The 25,997-nt window shown below is 37.5% G+C and overlaps 1 protein-coding gene across 1 annotated transcript; it reads right to left on the bottom strand.

Moving 5' to 3' along the window:
* Positions 1 to 2,285: 2,285 nt before the first annotated feature.
* ZBTB10 (zinc finger and BTB domain containing 10) lies at positions 2,286 to 25,997 on the bottom strand. The gene is made up of 5 exons (XM_026841481.1): positions 25,977 to 25,997; positions 24,038 to 24,935; positions 10,030 to 10,203; positions 7,729 to 7,904; positions 2,286 to 5,005 (listed from the first exon to the last, which is right to left on the bottom strand). The coding sequence occupies exons 1-5, from the start codon at positions 25,995 to 25,997 to the stop codon at positions 4,700 to 4,702; spliced, it is 1,575 nt and encodes a 524-aa protein (XP_026697282.1). The 3' UTR covers positions 2,286 to 4,699.

Below are 25,997 nucleotides of genomic sequence, written 5' to 3'. Positions count from 1 at the left end.
GGATCTTTCTAGTATATTTTTACCTTCTTTCACATAGAAGTATTTTAAAAACCCATAGCAAAGTGTATGTGGGATCTTCAACATCTCAAAGAGTTCAGCTCAGCAATGCCTCCGCCCCTGGAATTCAAACCTGTCTTTTCTTTATTACAACAGATTCATTTTATTACAGGTTTGTTAAAGGATACTATATGAAAACCAACTTACATGTTTTTATCCATTGTGTCAATATTTAATAATGTTTGTGAAACACAGTAATGTGCTGTTAAAACATATAAAAGGCAAATCTCAGTTCTAAGGAGCAAACATTTATCAAATTAAAAAATGGGTAACAGATTACATAGCGAAGAGGGATGCTAACAGAAGGATATATGGTAAAATATCTACAGGAAACTATGCAGCGGTGCTACCTCTCCAGAGCCTGAGCCACGTTCTGCAGACACTTGCATAAACTCAGAACTGGGCTTCTTGTATACTTTCTTCATCAGAAGGTTGTCACCAAATTGTGCTAGAGGGAAATACAGTGAATTATCCTAAACATTCAAATTGCAAACCAGATGAATTGCATGTAACAACCCAAATCCAAAAGCCTTTTTCTTATCACATTGTGTTCAACATTTTGCTCCATTTTCACTTTCTTCTAACACAAGAAGTTTTTCAGGCTGGTGGCGTCAATTTTCTTGCTTTCATTTCTCTTACTAATCTCCAAATCCATTTAAACACAACAAAGTACAATACAGCTCTTTCAAAGTGAATTCTGCATCTGCATGGAGTCAGCAGACTACAGAAATATTTTAGAATGGGAGGAGATGTGGTACTGAGTGGCAAGAACAGGAAAAGTCAAGTGAAACAAAACAAAAGCAAGCAAGCCACAGAGATTGGCCTCATTAAAGAAAATCCTATTAAAAGCCTTATCAACTTAAAGCTAGGCAAAGAAATCATCTTCTTCTAACAGCATTACTGCTGTGACCCACAACTAGAAGCCTACCCATGCTAGTGTCCTGGCCCCAAACTCTTCTTCACCTGATATTGCTCATTTCATGTAGTAATACCTGAAATATGCATCTCAAAAAGTAACAGTGTATACTATGGGGACCAGTAATTTCAACTCCTGCTTCTTAGGGTGCAACATTGTTTTGACAACCAAGTATCTCCCCTGACTTTCAAAACTGGTTTCACTTCAGAAAATGGTTTTATCAGATCTGTCTGCAAACTGAACCATGAAAATTTTCTACACAATTCAAGAAAATGCTATTTTTCCTGCAAGATGCATCTGACATGACAATTGAAAATGTTTGCTATTGCACTGTAGTAACATTGGTCTAACACAAATGCATTTCATGTTGCCTGTCTTCCTTAGATCACACCTACTTTGACAGGGACGCCTAATCAAAGTGAATATACCGATTGATTTGATTTTGTCCTGCACAGTTCCCTGCAAGAAAATGCTCTGTACGTTTATTTCTAAAAGATAACCACCACTGCTTGAAGATACTAGAAAGCAAACAAACACTCACACAAAGGGGGCAATCCCAACATCAGAACTCTGTGTGTGTCGGGTTTTATAACATACATGGTTCTTTTCATAAAATCACTCTTGTGTGACATTGCCCCAGATAAGCAAGTCTCAAGACATTTGGTTTGAGAAGTATTTCATCAGAAGACAAAATAAAAGACTGGGTATCTTTTAATTTGATAAGAAAGACAGTTTAAGAGCATTATTCCTTCTTTTTAAAAAGGTAAACCCCCCAAAAATCCCAGAAACAGACAAACTAAAATTCACAGCCATGTTACAACAGCATAGCTCCAGCATTTCTTAAGATGATGATTTCTAGTGCAAACAGAAATCTCTTCCTACTTTTTATAATAGTATAGATACTTGAGCTGTCCCTTCTAAGGTAATTCTTGGGAAATTTACATTTACTAATTTAGAGCTCCCCAATCAAAGTAATATAGTTAAAAACTTATGAATAAACAACTCAGAAAATGAACAAATTATTTTGGTCCTCCAACACAAAACCAGTGGATCTCCATTGAACTATTCCATACTATTTGCTAAAAAGCTAGTATCGCATTTTAATAGTCACCCCTCTCCCTCCAATCCTACCAAGGGCAATTACATGCAACTTCTAAAAGCAAGCAGTGAAGTATTACCAAGGAAAAGATGATTGTCACAATGCAACAAAATATTAAGGCCAGTGAATAATAACTGAGTATTTATAAATAACACTAATTTCTATTAAAAGTCTGCTTTTCCAAATATAATCAGAACAAAAGCACAACAATTCTGTAGTGTACCAAGTGTATATTTCAATTTACTGTATGCAGTCTAACAACAAATTTGGTCATAAGTTACCAGATATACATAAATGATTAAGTAGTAAAAGAAGATTCAGTTCCAAGAGAATAAATTCATACCTTGAGAAAAAAAAAACAAAAAAACCAAACAAACAAAAAAAAAGGAAAATACATTAAGAATGTAGAGCCAGGTCCAGTTTCTAAGCATTAAGTGAGCAGTATTCTAATAAAGCAGATTTAGGTGAATTTCAGATATATATATATATTTATATATAGACAGATCTACCAATTGTAAACTATGGTTTTAAAGGGGATAAATGGGATGGAAAAATCTTTATGCTATACTTACATATTCACAAAGCAGAACATTACTTTAACGTTTAAAATACTTTTTCATTCATATCATCTTTGCCCAACTAATTTCTACTTTGGACCCCACCAGAATTACACATTACTCATTTCAGTCTAGAACAATGAGAATATGATGTATCCTTCAGTGTAAAAAAGGCATCCCACCCACCCCACCCTCCCCCCAAAAAATTAATCATCTGTCAGGTTTACAATGATGTGGAAACTACCAATGAAACAAGTGGACGATAAAAAAAAGCATTTTAATTCCCATATAACTGTAGTTCAAACTTATCTCACCTTCAATCAGCAAAACCAATGTCTTAACATTATGTTACTGTTCTACTGATGTAAAGGACAACAGTAAAGCTTGTCTCTTTAAATACATACCAACTTTGATCAGATGGAGCACCATTAAGATTCTGTCCGTCAAAGCATAGTTCAAAGTTATCCACACAACTAGCATAATTTAGTTACCTGATATAAAATAGGAAAAAAATATACTCATTTTAAAATTAAACAAAGCTGAAAAATATGGTGACCTTCAATTGATTTTTATACAGTACTGTCACACTGGCCTAGCTATGTGTCATGATAAATGCTCTGCATATTTACTTGTTGTGACATAATAGTATATCAGATGTATCGTTCCAATGATTGCTTGAATTAATTTACCTTAGGCTAGACAACACAGAGGAGTTTAAGATGAAGGTGTAACGCCCTCCCCTCCCTATGAAAGAGGCCTGAAATCATTGGTACAATATTACAAGCTTAGGAAAAAAATACACATGGCTACAAAAATTCAAGTTTCAATGCCTCCTAGAAAATTTGAAATTAAGAGCGTAGGGAGCATATAATCCTGAAAAGTAGACAACTCAGCATTATTTTGCTTTGGACTTTTTGTTTGGTTTTTTTTTAAAAACAATTCCAGCAAATTAAAGTCAACAAATGTAATTGGTTTATATTAAACACTAGCAACAACCCATTAAGTACAAAAGAATAAAAAATAGTTTGTGTTCATTTAATGACGAACGATGGGCACAATAGCCTAGTGTCCAATTCACATCACGTAAACTAGCCAAAAACCGGACAAGTAAGAAATTATCAACCAAAAAGTTGTTTAATATGACACTTTCTCCATTCCATGTATTTTTATTCTGTGGGACTGAGGTATACACCAGGGAAGTCAAAAAGTTTGACGAGGGGGGCCTTAGAGAAGGGAGCAAACATTGTAACATCAGGTATCTTTAGCATGACTATCTCTTTTGACTAAGTGGCAGAAGAGTTACCCATGCTCTGATCAGTTCATTATTTTCATTATTGGTCATTTCTTCTACAGGATCATTTTGGAACTGATCAATCAGTAACAACCTTCTTGACAATTCAAAACTGCGAAGAAACAGACCCTACATTAATGCCATTATTAACTTCTCCAGTGCTTATCACCTATACCACCTGCCAGCATAGAGCCAAAAGTTTTAAAACCAAATTTCAATACGGTGTTGGCATTATCTGCGATGCATATTTAAATGTTTAGCTTTCACCTATCAAGAGTACGGGAGAGGTAAGGGTTTGCATGGCAAAGACATGCTTGTGGAAACAAGAGCCACTAGCCCAAATTAGCTTCACTGTTTCACTGACAAAGTACGAGTACATTTGGGAAAGCTGTCTTTGCATTTCCATACCAAGTTTTAATTTTCTTCATTCATGTTAACAGATACATGAATGTGTAACATAAGTACAGTTACTACTATGTCTGAATAGGACCCAAGTAGCTATATCCTATAAATAATAAAAAATACATTTTTCTTTTGATAACTGACTGTAGATGTGAGGACTCTGTATAATTCAACCAAATGGTTGTATGCTGTACAGTCCTGTGCAAATATCATAAAAAAATTAATAATCCTTTTTTGCTATAAGGCTTTGACCCTACATTTTTCACAGCAACATAACTACCATCCAGCCTGTACCATATTTTGCAAGCCTTCAGTCCAAAAATTCAAAGTCAATCCATATAGTGTCCATCTGTGGCACCCTGAAGTCATATGCTCTGTCAGTCATCTAAAGGCATACAAACTTCCCCAGATTCATCCCATCGAGACTGGTCATTCTGTTCTTCTACATCATCACCAAGCTCCTCATCACCTTCTCCCACTTCATTTTCCTCATATTCTTCATCCCTAGGGAAATCTGTGTCCTGCACCTGGTCTGCTCCCTCTTGCCCTCCAGGTTGAGATTTATCTGCACAGTCTACACAAACTCCATAACGTCGTGATCCATGTCTTATTCCAACGCTGGCTGCTAGCATGAAAATCTTCTTACACACCATACATTTATACTTTTTATCCTTTTTATGCACCTGTGGAAGAGAAATGTTAACAGCTGAAATATGCATATCAGGATGCATTTGCATATAGTACTAGAAAACTATTAATAATAATAGCAATAATTACTACTACAAAAATTATTTTTTTTTAACTCTTCTGAAAGATACCCCAAGCACTGTTCACAGAAAGAGAAGTACTACTAGAGGTCCGTTTTGACTACATGAGCTATTGCCCACAACCAAACTACCTGCTTAGTGTTCAGAAGGTAGCTGAATAGCTGCCTGTTCTGAAAGCAGGTGAGTGTTCATTTTATGATTACTCGCTGTACAGAACAAGACTCTGAAAGGCACTGAGAACAGTGTAAGCACTTATGTTGCACACAGGATCATAACCCATTAGAAAATTGAATTTACAATTTTAAATCCCAGAAACATTAAGAACAAGCAGGAGTTATTAAATCCTGTGTGAATTCAAAGAGCAAGATTCTGCTTCCATGACACCTCCCTCCCACACAACCAAACTCAACATCATCTTTCCAGGACCCTTTGGTGAATTTTTGTCCTGTATGTAGAGTAAGCTTGTGTGTAAAATTAGAAGACTGCTGTTGACTAACTTGACTAAACATAAATTTAAATTTTGAATTTGTATGTTACTTGTAGAAGTAACTGAATTCAACCACCATGTATAATAGTTATAATCTTCGAGAAAAATTAAGTTGAATACTTCTTTCTTCTATCTGACATTCCCACAACGGATTACAAATATGTGCTTAAATATCTCATTTGAGATCACATTGAAAAAGTTGCCATTTTAGATAAAACAGAAATTACCACCCAGATGAGGGGAAAAAAAACAAGGTCAAGATACTAGCTACTTCAGTCCTGCTGTATAATCTGTACAGTTGATACTACATGTTTTTTCCTCAGTCTATAGACTTGTTATGATAATGTTTTCCACAAAGCAGAATGTTTGAGGTGTTTGTTGAAGGAGGGGGGGGGGCCAGGGAAGAGGAAAAAGAAAAGTGTTCTGACTCCATCAGGGAGAGCATGCTTCAGTTCAGGCACAGGGCTGGGCTCAGCTCACTCTATAGCTATTTTCACTCTGATTTCACCTCCTCTCCTGGAGGGGAAAAAAAAAAAAAAGTCTTCAGCTACAAGACCTGGTCAGATATGCAGGACAGAAACTGGAAGTCCCACTCTACTCTTCCTGGTAGACCAACTACTGCCCACTGTTGTTATCTTCTCTGGTGAGCCACAAAAGAAGAAGCAGAGCAGGTGCTGTGATGTGCTGGTATCACCAGCCACCAAGGTGATAATGACCTAACTTCACCAACCCAGTCACAGAGCTGCCCCATACCATCACCACCTCCATCACTGCTGTCACCTACATACACTACAGAAAAAAATGTCCTTTCAGACTCGGTATCATAGGTACTCCTGTCCCTTCAGGCATCTAAACCTTCAGCAGGTGGTATGGGAGGAGGATGAAACGCAGCAGTAGTAGGGTAGAAAGATGTATATCTATGATTAGAGGAGTCCAGTGGAACATAAGAAAGATGCTAATTCTAAAATTTACGTAGAAGCTATTAACATATGCCTTTCCTACCTGTGGAGCAGTTTAAGGAATATTTGAAATTACTACAGTGGTCTTATAAATATCTTCTAGCATTATATTCTGATATGACTCAGATTATTATTTTCTTTTAATAATACTACTTGCTCTATTACATGATAGCACAAGCTAGAGAGGAAAGGAAGACCTACACCAAAAGCTCTTTTCTGCATTTGCATTAAAACTTGGAAGCTCACAACCACTTCTACTTACTGAGGAACAAAAAGCCAACTGCAAGGAAGCTATAGAGTCTTAGAGAAAACCTCCATGAGGGAGCAAGGTGGTCCGCTGATTCTCTAAGGACTGAGGAAAGCTACCCAAATGGGTAAGTGCAATTTACCCCATTCCATGTACTAACCTATTTTGAGTATCTGCAAAACATGTCGCAAAATGGGTTTTTTAAAAGCTTAGAGAAATGGTATTACTTTCCCACCACCAATATGATCATGCTTTTATTGGATTTTAGACAGTAGATATTATAATGAAGTCTTATAGACTAGATGCAAAGTACCTACAAAACAACCAAGTCAGATAATATTGTCTCTGGATAAACAGCACTCAAGTCAAATCCTGAGTTATGCAACGTGCACAGGACAGGTAAGCTCAACTACTGATTATGGTATTGGTAGATTGCAAGTCAGAAGTACGCTCATTTTCTGCATCTTAGGTACTCTTCACTCTTTCCTAAATCTTAAAGCAGATACCTTACTATAGGTCTGTTTAGTTCTGAAATAAATATTTTGGAACTACCTCAAGATGTTGTGCAATTGCTGATTAACAAGGTATCCTAACAGAAAATGGTGCTGCACCATTATAGAACAAGATGATGTGCTATTTTACTGCAGCAACACTAAGTCAAAATTCCCTTTCATACATATACCGCATCTCTATCACATCACTTTCAAAATAATCTTGAAATTATCGCTATCAGAATTCCAGCGACTGTCTTAATTGGTATTACATTTTCCATTAAGGATAAGAGGTATAGTTATCACAAAGATATGTTTATTTTAATTCGTTTTAGACTAAGATAAAGCAATTTACATTATGGCAAATCAGAGAACAGCATTTCTCCCAACTACCAAAACATCTGAAAAAACCATCTGCATATGTACACACACACCCCCCCCCCGAGGTTACCTACCAAGGAATGTCTCTTTACATGCTCTCTTCGAGTAAACAGCTTCCCACAGATGTCACAACTGAAAGATCTCACGCCTGTGTGAATGAGCAAGTGTCTCTTTAGTGTTCTTCTGTATTTGGCTACATAATTACAGTGTGGACACTTCAACTTGTTCATGATTAAAGCAGAGGAATCGCCTACAAGATAATAAGCCATCAGGAGAAAAAAAAATGATGAAATACAAAAAAACCTATTTCAATATGTTTTGCCTGGTGCACAAAAATAAACAGGTGCCAAAACTATAAAACACCCACATGACTTTTCATCAGCCAAATCAGGACAATCCCTGTCTGCAGAAACCACAAATACTGGTAGGTTCTGCATGTATGATCTTACTAGAAAAATACCTATTTGTAACCAAGGAATTTTTACTACAGAGACACAGATCAATCATTTGAAAATAAGACTTATTTCATGAATCTGAGTCAGTTAGCTACAAGTTAGCAGTATCACATTTTTTAGAGGTCACCTATACCAGAAAACACTTTATTCTGGATTAAAAACCCTCTAGCTCTGCGGCATTTAGACAGTTACGATCTTCTCTCCCAAAATTCTGTTTAGAATTATATGTAGGAACTGTCTGCCAAGATCTGACTCTACAGATAAATAAAAACGAAAGTATAACTAAGCAAGAACAAATATTGACAAAAGGAAAAGGACAGTAAGAGGTAGCATAATTCTGAAATAGCTAAAAAGGGAAGTCAGTGGTTCAGATTTTAGCTATTCTCTACCCAAAGTCTATTTTGGTCTAACAGTAGAGGGAAAAAAAATAGCAGAAAAGCCTTCTGAAAATAGCAGAAAAAACTTCAGAAAATAGCAATATCCCACTTCTTCCTTATGATGGAAGAGAGCTATTTACATATCCTTCAACCAAGGATAATGTAGTTTGCTCAAAGGATACATGCAGAACAGTTTTACTACAGCTGCCTATTACTGTGTGAAATAGAAAAGCACTGGCTGCTGTGACAGCTGTGAAGGAGGCCACACAGGAATACAATGATTATTTTGAGATTAGGGTACTGACTCAACTTATTACAGGTAAATTTATGAACATGATTGTAACCATCTAGAAGCATCCAAAAAGCAGTGTCTAAGGCTACATCATTACACATTTAAGAGTTGCTAATGTTCATGCTGGCAGGGAGAGAGTAAAAGTAATTTTCTATTATGTGCATGAGCCTGCATGCCTACATCTAAGATGCCTCCTCCCAGCTTCAAAATCCATCATAACATGGAAGCTAGATTTTGCTAATACTCAAAAGTTTGCCTTGGTATATCAGAGCACTCATGCAAGCTGCATGTCACATAATGTCACATAGCTTACAGGAAGAAAAATAAGTTCAAAAAAGGTTTTATATTGCAGTCTTATACACATCAACAGGGGGTGTGACAGACAGACAGACATCAGGTCTGTAAAATATATGGAAATTTAATGGTTTCAGAACAAGCAGACCTTGTAAGACTAAAGTTCTAATCCCTTGCCTGCTAGTAAATTTCACCTTCTGATGACCCCATTTCTCCACTATAAAAAAAAATATTTAAAGTAAACCATAAACCACATCCCACTAATAGCTCAAAGTTACAGAGAAGAGGTAGGCATTACTCTTACCCAGTCCTTAAGATCTTCTTTTAACTGAAGACTTTATGTAGTTTAAAGGTCTAACAATAATTATTTTAGATGTGGTGGGTTTTTTTGGTATGTTTTCAGACAGAAAAATAATTACAGATAATTGCTCACTTGTATTAAGAAAGGCACATAAGCTGTGAAAGGGTAAGTTATATAACACAGGTTTGATTGAAGAGGGCTTTAGTTATGGCTGCACTAAATTCAAAATCTTTATTGCAATTAAGCTTTTAACAGCAAAAAGAATGCTCTGAGATCTACTTTTAAAATTATATTTAACTCTATGTTCAACATCCAAGTGTTCAACTTCAAAGCCCATTTATCTGTAGTTAGCTTACTAAGGGGGTAGGAAAAAAAGCTATCATTAAAGACCTTGGGTATCTTCATATTCAGGCACAATACAAAAGCTGATATATATCATGTTCTGTTTTCACTTTTCCATATACTTGAATTCCTTTTTCTCCCTCTAAGGAAGTACTCCTATTTACATTACCCAGAAAAGCAAATAGTATGGAAGAAGATTATGTAAACACTTAATCTTATAAATCTCTAAACAAATTAATCAAATACTACCAGCAGCAACACAGAAGATAAAGAACCCCTATCAGAGGCAAAAAACAACCATCAGATATACTTGCCATTTTCCCAGGCTTCTTTTGTCCAAGATTCTGGCAGCAGTCCGTACTTGAAGTCACTTGAAGCACCCGGCAGCAGTCCGTACTTGAAGTCACTTGAAGCACCCGGCAGCAGTCCGTACTTGAAGTCACTTGAAGTACTCGGCAGCAGTCCGTACTTGAAGTCACTTGAAGTACCTATTACAGACACGGTCTTACTTTAGCTTCCTGAGTTCTAATCAGTCATGTCATTTAACAAAATATATATCCTTTTTACTGTGACAAGAAAGCTTCAAACCTTAAAACAGTAATTACAATCTTTTTTTCACATAAAATCTTCAATACTGAAATGAAGAAATACAACTGCATTCTTAATTTCAATGAAATTAGACATCTGAACTATTCTCCACAGCACCACTTCTCCCCATCCTGAGAAAAACTGAAAGCCTCTTTTTCATAGGAACTTTTATGGTAAGGTTATTTATTCTGTCACTATCATCATGACAGGGCTAAAAAGCTTTCCACTGGATTCTCTTTACAACTGCTTTGTGCAGTGACTTCATCTGGCCTACCACAGGCAGTCTAGTTGGTACAAAAGTAAACATTTTCTACTGGAGGTGTGATTTTCTTTATTGCCTTAAAATATCTCAGTGGTATATAAAGTGCTTTAAATACCTTTATTTATATAAAGTATCCTACAGCTATATCTGAATCCTTTTTTGAATAATGATCTCCATTACTCTATAACCACATCAATTCAAGAGACCATAATTACTTGGAATATACCAGCTTAAATTACCCATTTGCCTATTTTTGGTCTTTTGACAAGCTCTTCATGCAGTCTGTATGGTCTCTGTAGCTTTTATTCCTCTTTAAAAAAGAACAAAAGCATCCAGAAGTGAACAGTGCCGTAAAAAGAAAAGGTCCTTGCTTGTTTAATTCTCTACTTTTTTAACCAGTAAGAATTGCATGAGTGAATATGGAATCACTCTTACACAGCACAGAGAAGAGAACTATAAATAGTACACAAGAAAGCTGTACTAGGCATTTGACAAAATCATATTTGTGGGCAAAGACTCTTCTGGCAAGAGTGCAAATCATCTTCCCCCTATCCCCAAGACAGGAGTTTGCTGGAAAACATGAACTCATAAATCCATTACTTTCCTCACAGGCACAGGTTGTTAAATAAACAAACTGCAGTGGAAACTGGCAGATTTCCTTTTGTCTGGATGGTGCTTAGTTCCTCACACTGGATTCCCAATGTCACTGTTGTGAAAAGTCTTGAGAAGGGCTTCATAGCAAATAGATACATTTTTAATTTCAAATCTGACAGTGTACATTTTAATAGTCCAAAGACTTTTTCCGTTGTCCCTATACTGCTCATTCTAAGGATTTTTCCAGTAAATTCTCTTAAACTACAATTTCATGCAGCTAATGGCAAGCTGCATACTGAAACACTCGCAACTTACAGTTTTACTGGAAAAAAGTACAGATTACAAATCCTCACAGCATTAGACATACAAGAGTAGTTTCATTTACTGCTCAGGCAGTGTTACAGTTGGCAGTAGTGGTTTAATCTGCAACATAAGACAACAGTTCAAAAGGAAATCAGTTAACAAATAGGAAGCTTATAATTCTATCCTACATTAGACAATGGCAAATGATAAGCAAAGTTGGATCATGACTGCCAAACTAGGTATTCCATCAGGGCTTTTAAAAAGCAGAGCTTGAGTGGATGAAAGAAGAGAAATTCCAGTATTTTAGCTCATCCACCTAGCTATTTCCTTATAGAAAAAAAGAAGGGGGAGGGAATAAATCTCCCTAAGAAACAAAGTAGGGAGGAAATTTTTTTCTTAAATTTTTTTTGTTACAGACTCTAATAGCTGTTATTACATCCAAAAGAGGTGAGAAGCCCTCACACTAATTTGGAGCTATGGACTCTGGCAATGGCATTTCACAGCAGCTCAAGGAATACAACACAGATACCCTACAGACAAACCAACTACACATTCCTTCGATGTGAGCAGCAAAACTTCCTTCTGTAATACAAAAGAAAGGGTTAGTGAGGAAGCAGTGTTGTACAGTTCTAGGCAAGAGTAAAGATGACTTGACCTCAAGGCTAAAAGCCTCCAAATTAAAGCAGGCTTCAGGGTCTAGCAGAGAAAAAAACAAAACAACTTTTATAATCTGTTTAATATATTAGACCTTTTCTACATAGGCTTTTCCCCTCTAGTAGTGCTGTTCTGTCTCTAGCTGAGCAGTGGAAGATCAGTGATCAAAATATTTTAATCACTTTTCACCCTTTATGAGAGGAATACCTGTAAGACTTTACTGCTCACAGATGTAACATATATGCTGTGTACAGGCAATATTGCATAGCTTCCTTCAAAACAAGTATACATCAAAGACTGACCATAACTAAGAGTTGTACCAAGCTGAGCACATTTGTAATACTGTCACTTGGACAGTTCTGGATCTAAGGGAACACAAATTGCATTTCATTAGGAACATTTATGTGCATAGCTGGTGTTGAAGTTTAAGGGAAGCTAGAAGCTCAAATCCCTGCATAGGTACAGATCTTGGCATAAGACTCAGCACAGAGCAAAACAGATTTAAGAACTGTAGTCTAATGTAGGTAATAGCTACTAAATCTTTCTACCTCCAATCTGAATGGAAGACCTGCTATAACATAAAACAACCCCGGCACAGATACCACAAGAGATAAGAGATTACTACAGACACTTTAGCCTCTGTACAGTACAGGACTAAGTAGATCATAATTAAAGCTAATGCTTAGTCTTAGAATAATTCTTTGACCTAGAAAACCTGTTTTCTAGATTAAGCACACATATAGTGTGTTCAAAACAACAAAAAAGGCATTTTTAATGTCTAATGTCTCATCCATACAGGAAAGACATGAATCCTATATAGACTGGGAACTGGAAGCGCAATAGCTAACCTCTACCAGTTTTCCCCAGGCCGACATACAGCCTAGAGTCAGATAAGCTTTTGACTGTACCTGAGCCAAGTACAGCACGTTATGGACCACTGGGGCTCGTAACATCACCTCCCATTCCCCCTCCCACCCAGACCACTGCCCCTTGAAATCTGCTTGCAAAACTGCAGATACAGTCACTGTCTAAACTATTCCTGTCAACTTAAACCCAGATGATTTTGTTAGGAGACTGATAGCAATTACATATGCAGTTGTACTGGTAGACTGGGGGTGGGGTGTAAATATAGACAGCACTAAGAAAGATCATTAAAGAGAAACAGAGCATAATTAGAAGTAATAATGTTCTGTATCTCCAGACCAGGTCATCTGACCACAACTTTCCTCTAATCTAATGATACCTTTTTACAATTTAGTCAATTCTTAAAAGAGGCCTAAGTTAATAATTCAAATGTTAATTAGCCTCCAACATCTTCCCATTCTTCCACTCTGCATGGAGAAGAGGTTTCTATCAGTAACCTGATCTTTAAAAAAAAAAACCCAAACCCCACCATGCAACAAAAAAACCCCAACAAAAGAATAAAAATAAAACAGAATACAAATAAGATTATTAACTAACAGGACCAAAATTCAAGATGTCAGTCTGAGAAGAGATAAAGACAGTTTGAAATACAATGAACTGGTTGCGTAGGCTTTTACACAATCAACAAAAACTTTATGGAAGGATTTTACGTTCTGCTGTGTTTGTTCTCAACAAAAAGGATAACCAGAAGCCAGACACATTGATTTTTAGTTTTGAAGGCAAGAGGTAGAGGGGTACTACCAAAAAAAGAGAGAATGCATCTGAGCAGAAACACTCTTAGTTTGACAAGTTTTGCTCTTCTTCTGTAACCAGAAATATGCTGATTTTTTTTGAAGAAAAGGAGACATTACTGAGTAGGGGATGATAAAGGAGAATAATTACAAGATCGACAGAAGCCAGTGAACAGGTCATAACAGAAAGGGATATGGATGTAGGGTATGCTGAGGGAGAAGATACAAAACTGTGCATTAGATACAGTTGTCAGTAATGAACTTTACCTCTGCTTTCTTTATATATATACTAATACTAAAAACAGTGCCAAAAGAGAAAAAAACCCACTATTTTTCCACCAGGTTTTCTGACATTGACTGCTCATTCAGATCAATTAAAAAGACAGAAAATAGACAGGACAAACAATTAGGCCACAGCTATCAAGGATTGTAAAGAGAGCAGTGGCAATCTACTGTTACAACCTAGACTGCTAGAAGAGTGCTAGATTTGTTGCTTATGTTAGGTCACATGACAGAAAAAACAGCACTGCCAAGACTGACATACTGGGAAGGTGGAGGAAAGAAAGTGTGTTGTAATCCATTTGTTCCCTGAGTGTTCCATCTTTAACCTTGCTTCTGAAAAGGGGTCAAAGCATATTACTTCTCAACTACAACATGCAACAGGCTCAGACAAACTTAAGATATTTTGCCAGTGCAATCTTTTTCATACTCTATGTACTGCTCCCAATTGCTCTTTATTTTTACTATGTCTCATTCATGAAAAGAAATTATTTATTGCCTTGACTACAGAGGCAGATCTATCACCGACTAACCCTGCCAGATGACCATCAACTGATGACAAATATATCACCTACTTGCTTTTTCACCTTGTTTATCATGTATTCCCTGAAAAACTCCTCCCTGAGAAAGGGGTGGCATTCACATTTGAAAGCTATTTTGCTGATCTCTCCCCACAAAGGCTCTATCAATGAAACACAAGATAGTAAGAGCCTCCTTATCCAGACCATTTATTTGTGGGGATGTTACTGTTCTCAGGGACCATCACAGACTCAAACAAAAACTCAGGTCTGAAGGGACTTCTGAAGGTCACCCCGTTCAACCTCCTGCACACAGCAGGTCTAACGTTGTGGCATATGTTGCTTTGGACCTTACCAAGTTTGAAACATCTACAAGGATAGAAGATTCCATAAATCCTCCAAGCAATCTGTTCCAACAAACTACTGGTCAACAGTTTTCTTCATTTACAACTGGATTTTCCTTAGCAACTTGTGACAAGTGACTCTTGTTCTTGCACTGCACACCCCTGAAAAGCATCTGCATTCATTTTCTCTATAATCACCTTAAGGTGGTAGAAGATGGCAGGTAGAACCCTCAGCCTTCTCCATACTAAATAAATTCAGCTCCTTAGGCTCTCCTTAACATGTTCTCCAGACCCCTAACCACCTTAGTGTCCCTCTACTGGACTCCCTCCAGCTTACCAGCATCTTTCTTGTACTGGGCTGCCCTAAACCGAGTAGAGGCTTTCAAATGTGCCATTTCTGAGTACAAGGGGTATTATTATCAGCTCTCTTCGCCTGCTGGCTATATTCTTGCTGATACCACTGCTATGAGGCTAGCCTTCCTAGGATGCACTACCAACTTAATGTTCAGCTTGCTGTCCACAAGGACCCCCTGGTTCTTTTCCTCAGAGTTACTACCCAGCCACTCAGCTTGTACTGATGCACAGGGTTGTTACTTTCAGATGCAGGACTTGAGATTTGACTTTACACAGCACCTTGGGGGTTCCTGTTCGCCAATTCCTTTGTATTGTTGAGGACCATGTGAACAACGTTACAGCCCTGCCCTCTAGCATATCAACCATTCCCACCAATTTGATGTCATCTGCAAACTTGCTGAGAGCACCTTCTATCCTACTATACTGATCACTGATGAAGATATTAAACAGTGTAAGGCTCAGTAAGCTATTTTCAGGAATATAGCCCTTCTTGACTTCACTGTCAAGAAAATAACTTAATCTATAAACTTCTGGGCTATATTGTGAGCTCAAGGGCCAGATCATGAACATATCAAACAAGTCAATTCCAGTATGTACCTCAAGAGCTTTCTCAAATAAAGTATTCAAGAGATGACTTTCTAATATAAACATTTCACATCCCCTTTTTATCAAGTCTTATATTTAAAGTGTTAATATAAATTCAAGGAAATACACACCTGAAAGGCTGCATGGAACTCCTAGAGACTGATGGGCATTTAGGATTAAGATCCTTCAATACAGTAAAACACACAATCATTCTAGATACTCTAGTAACCAAATTAAATGTCTTGGCATTATGTTCTGCTTCTATTTTTTTGCTAACACTGAAAAAGCAACTGTAGAACAAATCCAAGGAAATCTGACTTGTCCTCGAAGCTGCCAGTTTATCCCTCATGAAGGGGTAAAAAAAGTATCCAATAAAAAAGAAATTAAAATTAAGTTTAGTCCCATCATACAAGGGTTCTCTACACAGTAAAGCCATTAGTTTCTTTCTGCATCAGCATTACAGAACTGCTATTGTTACCATTTTATCAAATACACATTGTAGCTTGTGAACATATCTTCTTAAAGGAAGAATTTAATGTCAGCTTGAGGGACAGGAAATAGAAATATCACTGTATCACTATCAAAGAGCACTGATGTCACTGTAATTGAGACAACTACACAAAGAACTGATACAGGTCTTCATTTGTGTTTATTCCTATCTAAAGACATAAGCACAGATACCATTGCTAGCGACTGTTTTGATCCAAACAACTTTATGTTAAAACAGTTGAAAGGAAATGCTAAGGAAATCTTCACTTCCTGTTAGCTCCTCTAATTGCAGGCAGCCTTAGAAGCAATAGCATAATTGACCAAAGCCCTTGTGTTGAACTGCCATTTCAGTATTATTCATTCACCTACTTTGTCCAGGAATACCAAGGGATTCTGTCTTTACACTGGGCTTGGAAGAAAAGTAAGGTACAAGACTTGAGGTGCAAACCTAAAAAATACCAAAAAAGAAAAAAACCCAACCCTTCCAACACCACCATCACTCCAGATGCTTCCTTAGGAACTCTGCATAATAAGATCTGGGAGTACATGACAAACTAAACTTGCCAGACTAGTGTCATGCTCTCCTTACAAGTAACATGCAACATTACACCCTAAAGAAAGGGGATCAACTCAAGTTACAAGCAAGCGTGTAAAAGACTGGAACCATAATGCAGCTCACACTATTTGTACACGACCTGACCATGAAAAGACAACTGCTGCTTAACAAAGGGTTTTTTTTCCAGATCCTGTTTTTAAAAATGTCCCCTCAAGTCCCCCTGAGCCCTGGGAATACCAGAAGTGATAAAGTTCTGCAATTGTGGCTACATTTTTAGATTAAAAATGGCAAGTCCGATCTTGCTAACTGCCCTCCATTGTTCCCAGTATGACAGGATGAAGCTTATCACTAACAAAGCTACACCAATCAAGGCTAGTAGTTAAAGTGAAATTGTCTGCTAAAGCAGCACTCCTACCAACAGGCATACTGCAAGTAATACAATGAGCTTTAGGGTAAATGCGTATTATAAACATGCTATACTATAATATTCCACATGTAGTATAAACTTTCTACTCTATGAATACATTTCTGGTTGGATTTATTTACTAATACGTGCCAGAAACTGGCACAAGTAAGAAATGCTGCCTGCCTCTCTCTTACACCTCAAAAACCAAATCCGAAGTCTGTACACAAGAATTCCAGAATGTACAGAGAATAAATGGTTGGGCAGCAAGCAAAACAACTCGGCAAGGACAGAGAACCTAGAAAAGAGAAACTGAAGAAACAGCCTTTTAGCCAAACTATAAGCCATTTAAAACCTATTCTATTCAGCCATCATCACAAGGGATGACTTATCCCCTCCCTCAAATTTAAAAAAATGCCAAACAAAAAACCCCCAAACCACACAACATGACTTGTAAGCCCAGAGTAACTGAACAGCAATTGACCAATTTATACTTCCATAAACTCTTAGATGACAATGTCACTTTAGCATAGGAGTGCTCTCAAAGGGAGTTATGATGATGTAAGTGAATTGAATGAGCCTACCAATGCAGAAAACCTACAGGTTAAATAAGAAACCCAACCTTTTTCTGTACCATATAGCAGTGAAGGCATAATATATATATATATATATATAAAAGCCCTTTAGTGGTCTTTTAGATTAATAAATATCATATGGGAATAGACAGGCATGTGAAGACAAGCATATAGGAGATAAGGGGGCTTTGAATAATAACAAGGCTTTACTTTCTAGGGTAATTACAATCTGGAAAAAATACTTTTTCAAGGAAGTTGTATTTCAATCTTCATGAGAGTTTAAAAAAGCTCTGCACTACTCTGAAAATCAGCTACAAACCAAGAGGACCTGAAGCACCTAAAGTAAAAACATTTTCACTGCTCAGCATGTGATAAAATTAATTAGTTTTGACTTAGACTTACTGAGCTATATCTTTTGAGATGCAGGTGGGAAGCTAGCTGAATAAATAGCACAGCTAACTTCTGTGGCTGGAGTTTTGCCCCCCAAGTCAATCAAGACACACAGTCCCTGGTTTTCTTTATTTATGGAGCTGCTGCCATCATCATCATCATCATCACTATTTCTTAAATGAGGTATCAGAAAGATCAAATCAGCACTTCAGACTGGTAAGTTTTCAAAATTGAGCATATTGCATGTGTTTCAATTGTGCTGAGACAGGAAAAAAAAAGTTTGAGGCAGAAAAGGTTTTCCCCAACCCATCCACCCTGCTTGCCTTTTTTTTAAAAAAAAAACAACAAACCAAACAAAACAAAACCACCAAACAAAACAAAACCAAAAGCCAGTAGAACAGTAATAAGCAGAACATTGCCTAAAGTTGCAAGGTCAGTGGCTGACCACACCATGAGAATGTGAGGATCTGCTTGTCTTTAGGATCATCCCCGGGAGAGGTAAATTTAATGAACAGGGAAGAGGTTGAGGCTTGGATATTATACTCTCTTTAGATGACTTCTAAAAACCTATGGGGCCTTCAATACCATATTACATAAGGATTGGGACAAAGAGGTTAGAGGTCCATTAAGCAATTTAAATCTTTCATTGTGGTATCATCTGCAGATCCGAGTCATAGTACCATGGAAGAATAAGGAAAAATGCTTGATTTTCTTATACTAATTTTGGGGGTTTTATTTGTAACTCAGAGTTTATCCCTGCACATGTCCAAATAAGTCCATCAACCTTGATTTCTTCAGTTAGTTAGCTTCTTCAGTAACTTCAATTACTAGTTAGTAACTTCAGAAAGTTACCTTTCTTTATTCTAAAGTCTGCATCAACTGTATTATGCTGTTCCCTCAAATCATGAGGAAAACTGTGACTAGCACTACATTTTTTGTAAGCAGGTTTAGCTGCTGCCTGTATAATTCTGAATAGCAGTTGCTTCTACAGCAAACTGAATTAAATTCCTTAATAATCCACTATGGAATCATTCAGGAACCTTCTTGTTCCACAAAAGGGCTGGTGTCATCCTTCCCTTGTTATCCTTTCCCTCACCCTCACCCCAACATAATGCATGACACAGCATTATCTATCCTGAAAAATCCCAGTAACAAATAAACCAGCGGTAGCTCCATAAAGCTACTGGGATATTGCATACAAGTCTTCTTAAGAATCAACACAATCAGCTCCGGAAAACATAAGCAAATCTTCCCAATTGTGTTCTGAAGCCTGAAGACAGAACAACTCCAAAAAACAGAGACAAATGAGAAACAAATTCAAGAAATGATAAAAATTTATAAAAACCACCCCAACTATGATCAGACATTAAGAATATGATTAATCTGAATCACTGAGCTTTTATGAACTGAAACTAAGAGATGCTGACTGAACTATTATTTTCACCATGGTAAATGGTTAATTGTAGGATGCACCACAGCTGTAAATAGCGAAGACATTTTTCAGCAGATTAACAACTAGAAGGGAAAATAGTAAGATAGGCAGTAACATACAGTGTGAAGAAACACAGCTTTTAAATTCATATAGCTAAAACTGGAGAAGGCTTGCAAGCTTCAGTAAGAATAGGTAAATAAATGAAGACAGTACATGCAATTTAAAAACTATCTCAACTTCATGGAGTTTTTTGAAGCTCAAAGTGCTAGTTTTACAGGGAAGGTGTTAACACATTTGCTTTACTGGGACAAGAGGAGTAGCAGATAGTTCAGAAAGATTTTATTGCTGATTATCTAATACTTACCTAGCAGTACCCATCTGTAAAGTCCATTTACTATATAATCCAAGGTAGTGTCTTTTGGGGCAAGTTTTTGTACTGAGAGGAGTGTTCTCAAACAGGCTTCCCTTCCACTCTACCTATGTATTCCTTTCCCCTCACAAAACCACCAGGTGACCCAAAACCATAATCAGGGACACAGCAACTCACTTTGCATGTAACTGGACATCTCATAACCACAGCTAGTGTCAGTCATCCCCATCAGCACATGACAAAGCATAGCAGTAGAAGCTCATTCTTCCCTTTTAGCAATCAAAAAGACAGCATACTCCTTAGTTTTCATAATGAGAATTTACTATTTTTTCTTTTTCTTCTCACAGCATTGTCTTATATTTATTCCAGAAGGCATTTTCTTACACATTTTTAACTTCCAGTGCCTATTGTTTTTGGTAGTTTTTCATCTCCACAAGAAATTTAATCCACAACTAAAAAGTTACCATATAACCTGCAGGTTACTCTACAACTCATTCTTGTCATTCTTCCAACTCTCTACTCCTCCCTCTTCCACCTTTTCTTGGGCATAGAGGGAGCAGTCGAAAGAAGAGTGTTTAAGAGTGGAATCTACCTGTAGAGTGAAGAAAAAGCTAGCCAGCAGCAGAGAAGAAAGAACACCAAATGCTGAAACACAGACTACAGGTGAAAGCAAGCTATACCAAGCCCTACTTCCAATATCTCTTCTTGTTTCAAACAATATGCATGCATGTAAGGACGTCATAAAAGTAAAGGTCTTTTTAAGAAAATATTAGATATGGCTTCCAAAATAGTTCTAACACCAACAGAATGTAATTATCTACTTGGTACTTTCAGAGCACAGTATAAGTTGTCCCAAGGAGATCATTAGTTGACACTATTTTGCAGTTCTATAAAATAAATTCCCTCTGGCAATCACAGAACTTGCAATGGTGTTAGACAGACACCACAGCACAAATTCAGTGTGCCCTTAGCCTCTAATACAGCTCTTTTCTTCCACAGATGTTGCATGGATGAATTTTGTAATTTAATTCTTTAGCACGAGTTACTGGAAACCTTGGTGCTTCTGTCCAGAAAAATTGAACAAGGACTAAACTTGTTTAATCATTACTGCACTGCCTATATCCTCCATTATTTCTTCAAGAAAGCTCCACAGAACACATTCAAATTCTGCAGAATGCAAACAACAAGAATTTATTTCTATTGCCAGTGACATCATTTAGTAGACACACTGTTATTTCCAACAGTAAAAGAGGTTGAATACCTACCCCATATAAATCAGAAATAGCTATCACATGCTAAATTGTGACAGAAATTTCATGTTTGTACAATAAACTTTACAGGTCCTCAGCTCCTGCTCCAGACCCTCTGCTGCCCTTTTTCGTGCTACTGCAACTAAGCGTGTATTAGCAAGTAGTGTAACCCAGCACAGGTAGATTTGTGTGTGCGCTGAGGACTCAACATCCCTACTATACACATCTATGTGGTGTTTTACTTAAGGCTAGATCAAACCTGGTGCTGTGGACTCAAGGCCTGTTAACAGCTGGCATGCAATAGGCATGTTTCTGAAACACAGTTTCTATTTTCATTTCAGTCAAAAGAAACCCTGTGCAGCCTAAGAAAGCTTAACAGTAAGAGAAGATCAGGAAAGTCACTTTACAAGTGCACACTCCCAAGCTGAGCTACAAAGCTAAAGTAGACCTACCCACTGAGTTCAGAGATGAAGACTAGAGACAAGTAACCCCCATGAAGCATTTACAAAATGGATGTTAGCTCCTCAGCACAGCTGCTCCTCCAGAGCTGCCCCTGTTGTGCCACACTCCTTGCTAACTACACGGATGTACCTTGTACTGGCTGCTCCTGCTGATGTGCCAGATGTACATGTCCATAGCTCCAGTCTGCATCTCTATATTGTCACATGTCATCGTGGTGCTCATGCATATACCCTAGTAGGTTACAGCACAGTGCAGAGCCACCACATGCCCTCTGCTGGACTGCTGTTCCTTCCTTCTCCTACTGCCTCCTCACACCTCAGCAGCTGCCATCCACAATGACAGCATCTGCAGCGCTGTGGGCAGGGGCACTGCAGAGCCCCAGGAGAAATGGCCTGTCCCTGCCACTACTGAAAGGATTCCTTTCAGCCTTGTTTCCAAACAAGTCTGGGCATACAGTAAGAAACTAAGGCCATCCTTCCTTCCAGCCATCAGAACATAGGTTCCTAGGCCCTCCCAGAACTCAGGTTGCTTTGAAACTTCTGTTTTGCCACCAGAATATAAAAAATATCCAGAAATATTCTATACTCACAGGTATGAGTGCTGACTTATTATTTATTTTTAATTTCCCTCTTAATTCTACCCCTTGAAGCTGAGAAGCAGAGGATATCCACAGTCCCTTGAGGTTTGAAGGAGGCACACATTTTAAAATGCTTTAGAAACAGACAGATCTAAAGAACTTTGTTCCAGCTATGTCTCAAATCCACCTTTAATTTGACTTCTAAATTGGGGTAAGTTTTCAAAACTGCTAATTCATCTAGAAGTGATGAAGGTAAATGGTAGTATTTAAAATATATACTTCAACTATTTGTACAGTATAATAATAATTTAAAAAATAAAACCCAGAACTTTATTACAGTGCCCCAGTTACACCACAAACAGTCTGTTAATAATTCTTTGTGTGACCATATTTGTTTAACAAACAGATATTTAATCTTATTCTAGCGTTTACATTAACCATAGACCCTTAAGGAAAAAAATTCTATGAATTCAGTCACTCTCAAGATTTGTTTAAAGAATAGTTCAACAAAAGATATTCCCTCTACTATATGTCATTGTGGCATCTCTCTCCAATCTGTTTCACAAATCTGCTTTAAGAGTTTCTATTATACTAGCCAGAATTACTCCATTTTGCAGCTTCCCAGATGCCCCTACAATAAACAGCCATGGAAAGCTGACCTTTGTTTCTGGGTGACGTTCAGGTGAGGAAGATTACCAGAAAAACCTTTTGCTAGTGTAGTGAAGGAAATTATAGAGGTCATTCCTCTTTGTTCAACCAGCTAACATTATTAACCACCAGTTATAACTCCTTGATTTTGTGCCTAATAGTGACTACAGATTAAATGTAAATATAATAATTTTAGTTTCTGCCACCTGTCACCATCCCCAACTCAAGCATCAAATGCAAACAGCATATTATATACAGCATGGCACAGCACTGTTGTTCCTTTCTCTAGCCAAAGACACACTGCTGTGCCCTGTCCTGATTTTGGCTGGGATACAGTTAATTTTCTTCCTAGTAGCTGGTGCAGTGCTGTGTTTTGGATTTAGTGTGAGAATAATGTTGATAACACACTGATGTTTTAGTCGTGGTTAGGTAGTGCTTACCTTAAGTTAAGGATTTTTCAGTTTCACATGCTGTCAGTGAGGTGGTGAACAAGATGCTGGGAAAGAGCATGGCCAGGACAGCTGACTCAAGCTAGCCAAAGGGATGTTCCATAGCATATGCTCGTATATAAACTGGGGGGAGTTAGCTGGGGGGTGTGGATCACTGCTTGGTCAGTGGGTGGTGAGCAATCGCATTGTGCATCACTTGTCCCTCTTGGGGTTTCTTTCTTTCTTTTTTTGGTTCTATTCCTTTTCATTACTATTATTATATTTTATTATTGTTATTATTACATTTTATTTTTGTTGTTAACCTATTCTTATCTCAACCCACAAGTTTTACTTTTTCTTCTCCTCAGTTCTCCTCCCTAGCTCACAAGAAGGCAGGAGCGAGCAAGGAGCTGTGTGGTGCTTAGCTGCTGGCTGGGGTTAAACCACAACATGCCCCAAGGTGGAGAATCAGATTACTGATTTAGTAACCTGATTGGTGTGCTGACTTTAGTAAAATATCCTACCCACCATACTTTTAGAAAAGTCATGTACTTTATTCAATAATAAAGTTTTCAAATGACATGATTGACATTAAGCAATATTTACCTGCTTCTTCTTTAATAAATGACAAATCTTCTTCTGGATACGGGACTGATGGTTGCAACACTGAGCAATCTTCTGAGTTCTCTTCAGTATTAGGTGGTATATTATAAATAAACCTCTTTGCAGTTTGGTTTTTCCTTCTTGCTTTTCCAGGTTCTTGAACTGATTGTCCCTGTGCGCCCATGTCATTCCATACGAAAACTTTTCCCTCACCTTGAGATTCATTTTCTGCCATTTCAGGTGAGCTGTCCTGGACCCAACTGCAGTCATTCATTTGGTAGCTTTCCATTTGGCCCTCGTCAATAGAGTAACCATCATTCTCAGTTTTTATGCTACTTGCCAAGTTGGTAAGGTTTCGTGTTGCCCAGAAGCTGGCAACTTTCTGATCCCTTGGAGACAAGCCATCCCTGCTAACAGATCTTCTGTTGTAATCCACGACAACGGTCTCTGGAGCTTCTGATTTTATACTTATGTTTAAGGCATCTTTAATGAAGTTGCGGCAGGACTGGACAACCTCCGTCATCTGAAGGTAGCTGGCCACCGACATCACTTCAATGGCATTTTGGCTCGTAAGCACGAGGTTACCAGAATATAAGAAGTCCAAGATGACAGAAAAACCTTGAACAGCAACAACGTCTAAATAGGTAACAGTGGTTTGGTTACGGCTTTCTTTGTTTGTAAAGCAATACAGAGTCTTAAAGAAGCGGCTGCCTGCAACCAGGATGTTCTTGTGAGCTCTGAAGACCCTCCCACTCACCACAATATTAACATCACAAAGAATGCCTTTCTTCCTCTGCTCGTTGAGCTCTTGCAGGAGCTGATAGCAGTAAGAGTTCTCATTTGGCCTGCTGTTAAAATCACAGTATCCTTCATTGTTGAGTTCTGATGGTAACTCTGACTCCTGCAATTAAAAAAACCCACAACTATAATTAGCTCTTAATAAATGCTTTCCTTGTCATCCTACACTATGATAAGGATATGAAAATAAGATAATGTTAATCAAACGATTTTTTTAAAATTTATGTTCTTGGTCATAAAGGGAGGCAGGAATTTATAATTTTAAAATATTTCTGAAAGCTAAGAATCACAATCTCATTCTGCACCCTCCACCCCCAAATGTGAAACAAAAACAGAACTAGCAGAAATTGCCTTGAGGGCAAAGGAAGTGAAAATTTGGCCAAAAGGAAGAAAAGATTTAGTTTAGTGTGAAGTACTTGTTTTTCTTAACCCACATACATTAAGGATTCAAGAGTCTCTCCTTCCACAGATTTAACCAGATGGTTCTCACATATCCAACCCCCTGTTCTTCCCTAGAAATCTCCACTTAAACAGGTAAGTAGAACCCTGATAACTGATTGCTTTCTCATGCTGAGATGAATACATGAAGATTAAGTCTGTTTCTCCCAATCTGTCCATATGTTTTCTTTAAAACATATTACTAATTATAATAGCAGATATATTTCTTACACAGTTCTACAAATTCAGCATTTACGCTTTATTTTCTAATTACAGCAGGTTTAGTATCAAATAGCGATATGACAAGTGGACAGAATACTGCAAGTGACCAAACAAAACTTAAGCTTCCATTACCTTATTTAACACTTTCTTGAATCAAGCTTCATTGAAACTTTCCAGTAGCAACACCTTTAACTGGTACATACTTATTATGAAAACAATATCTACTTCTTGTCTCTACAACTTTTTAAAGACATGATCTCAAACATGGCATGAAAACTTAGCTAAAATTAGCATCAGACAATCCAACACCAAGAAATTAAAGATTAGCTTAGTGTGAGGCTGATTAGTAAGATTTGAACTAGATTTTAGCATATTTAGTAAACTTATAACTGACGTTTAAGCAATGATGATTCAGAGCTGCTACAAAGCAGCAGCTAGGAGAAAGCAGAAAACATCAGACTTGCATATCTGAGACCATACTTACATTGAGTGACTGTGCTGCCAT

The sequence above is a fragment of the Athene cunicularia genome (assembly GCF_003259725.1).
Source record: "Athene cunicularia isolate RWA chromosome 2 unlocalized genomic scaffold, athCun1 chr2_part1, whole genome shotgun sequence".
Lineage (NCBI taxonomy): Eukaryota > Metazoa > Chordata > Aves > Strigiformes > Strigidae > Athene > Athene cunicularia.
Note: the sequence above shows the minus strand (reverse complement) of the source record. Positions and strands in the feature narration are given on the sequence as shown.

What these genes read in the sequence shown, in the direction of transcription:
- ZBTB10 (XM_026841481.1), bottom strand. Translation starts at nt 25,997, where the DNA reads ATGGCAGCACAGTCACTCAAT. An exon ending in AAAAGAAGCCTGGGAAAATG is followed by an intron (nt 7,905 to 10,029) that starts GCAAGTATATCT and finishes ATTATCTTGTAG; the next exon opens with GCGATTCCTCTGCTTTAATC. An exon ending in ATGTAAAGAGACATTCCTTG is followed by an intron (nt 5,006 to 7,728) that starts GTAGGTAACCTC and finishes TCTCTTCCACAG; the next exon opens with GTGCATAAAAAGGATAAAAA.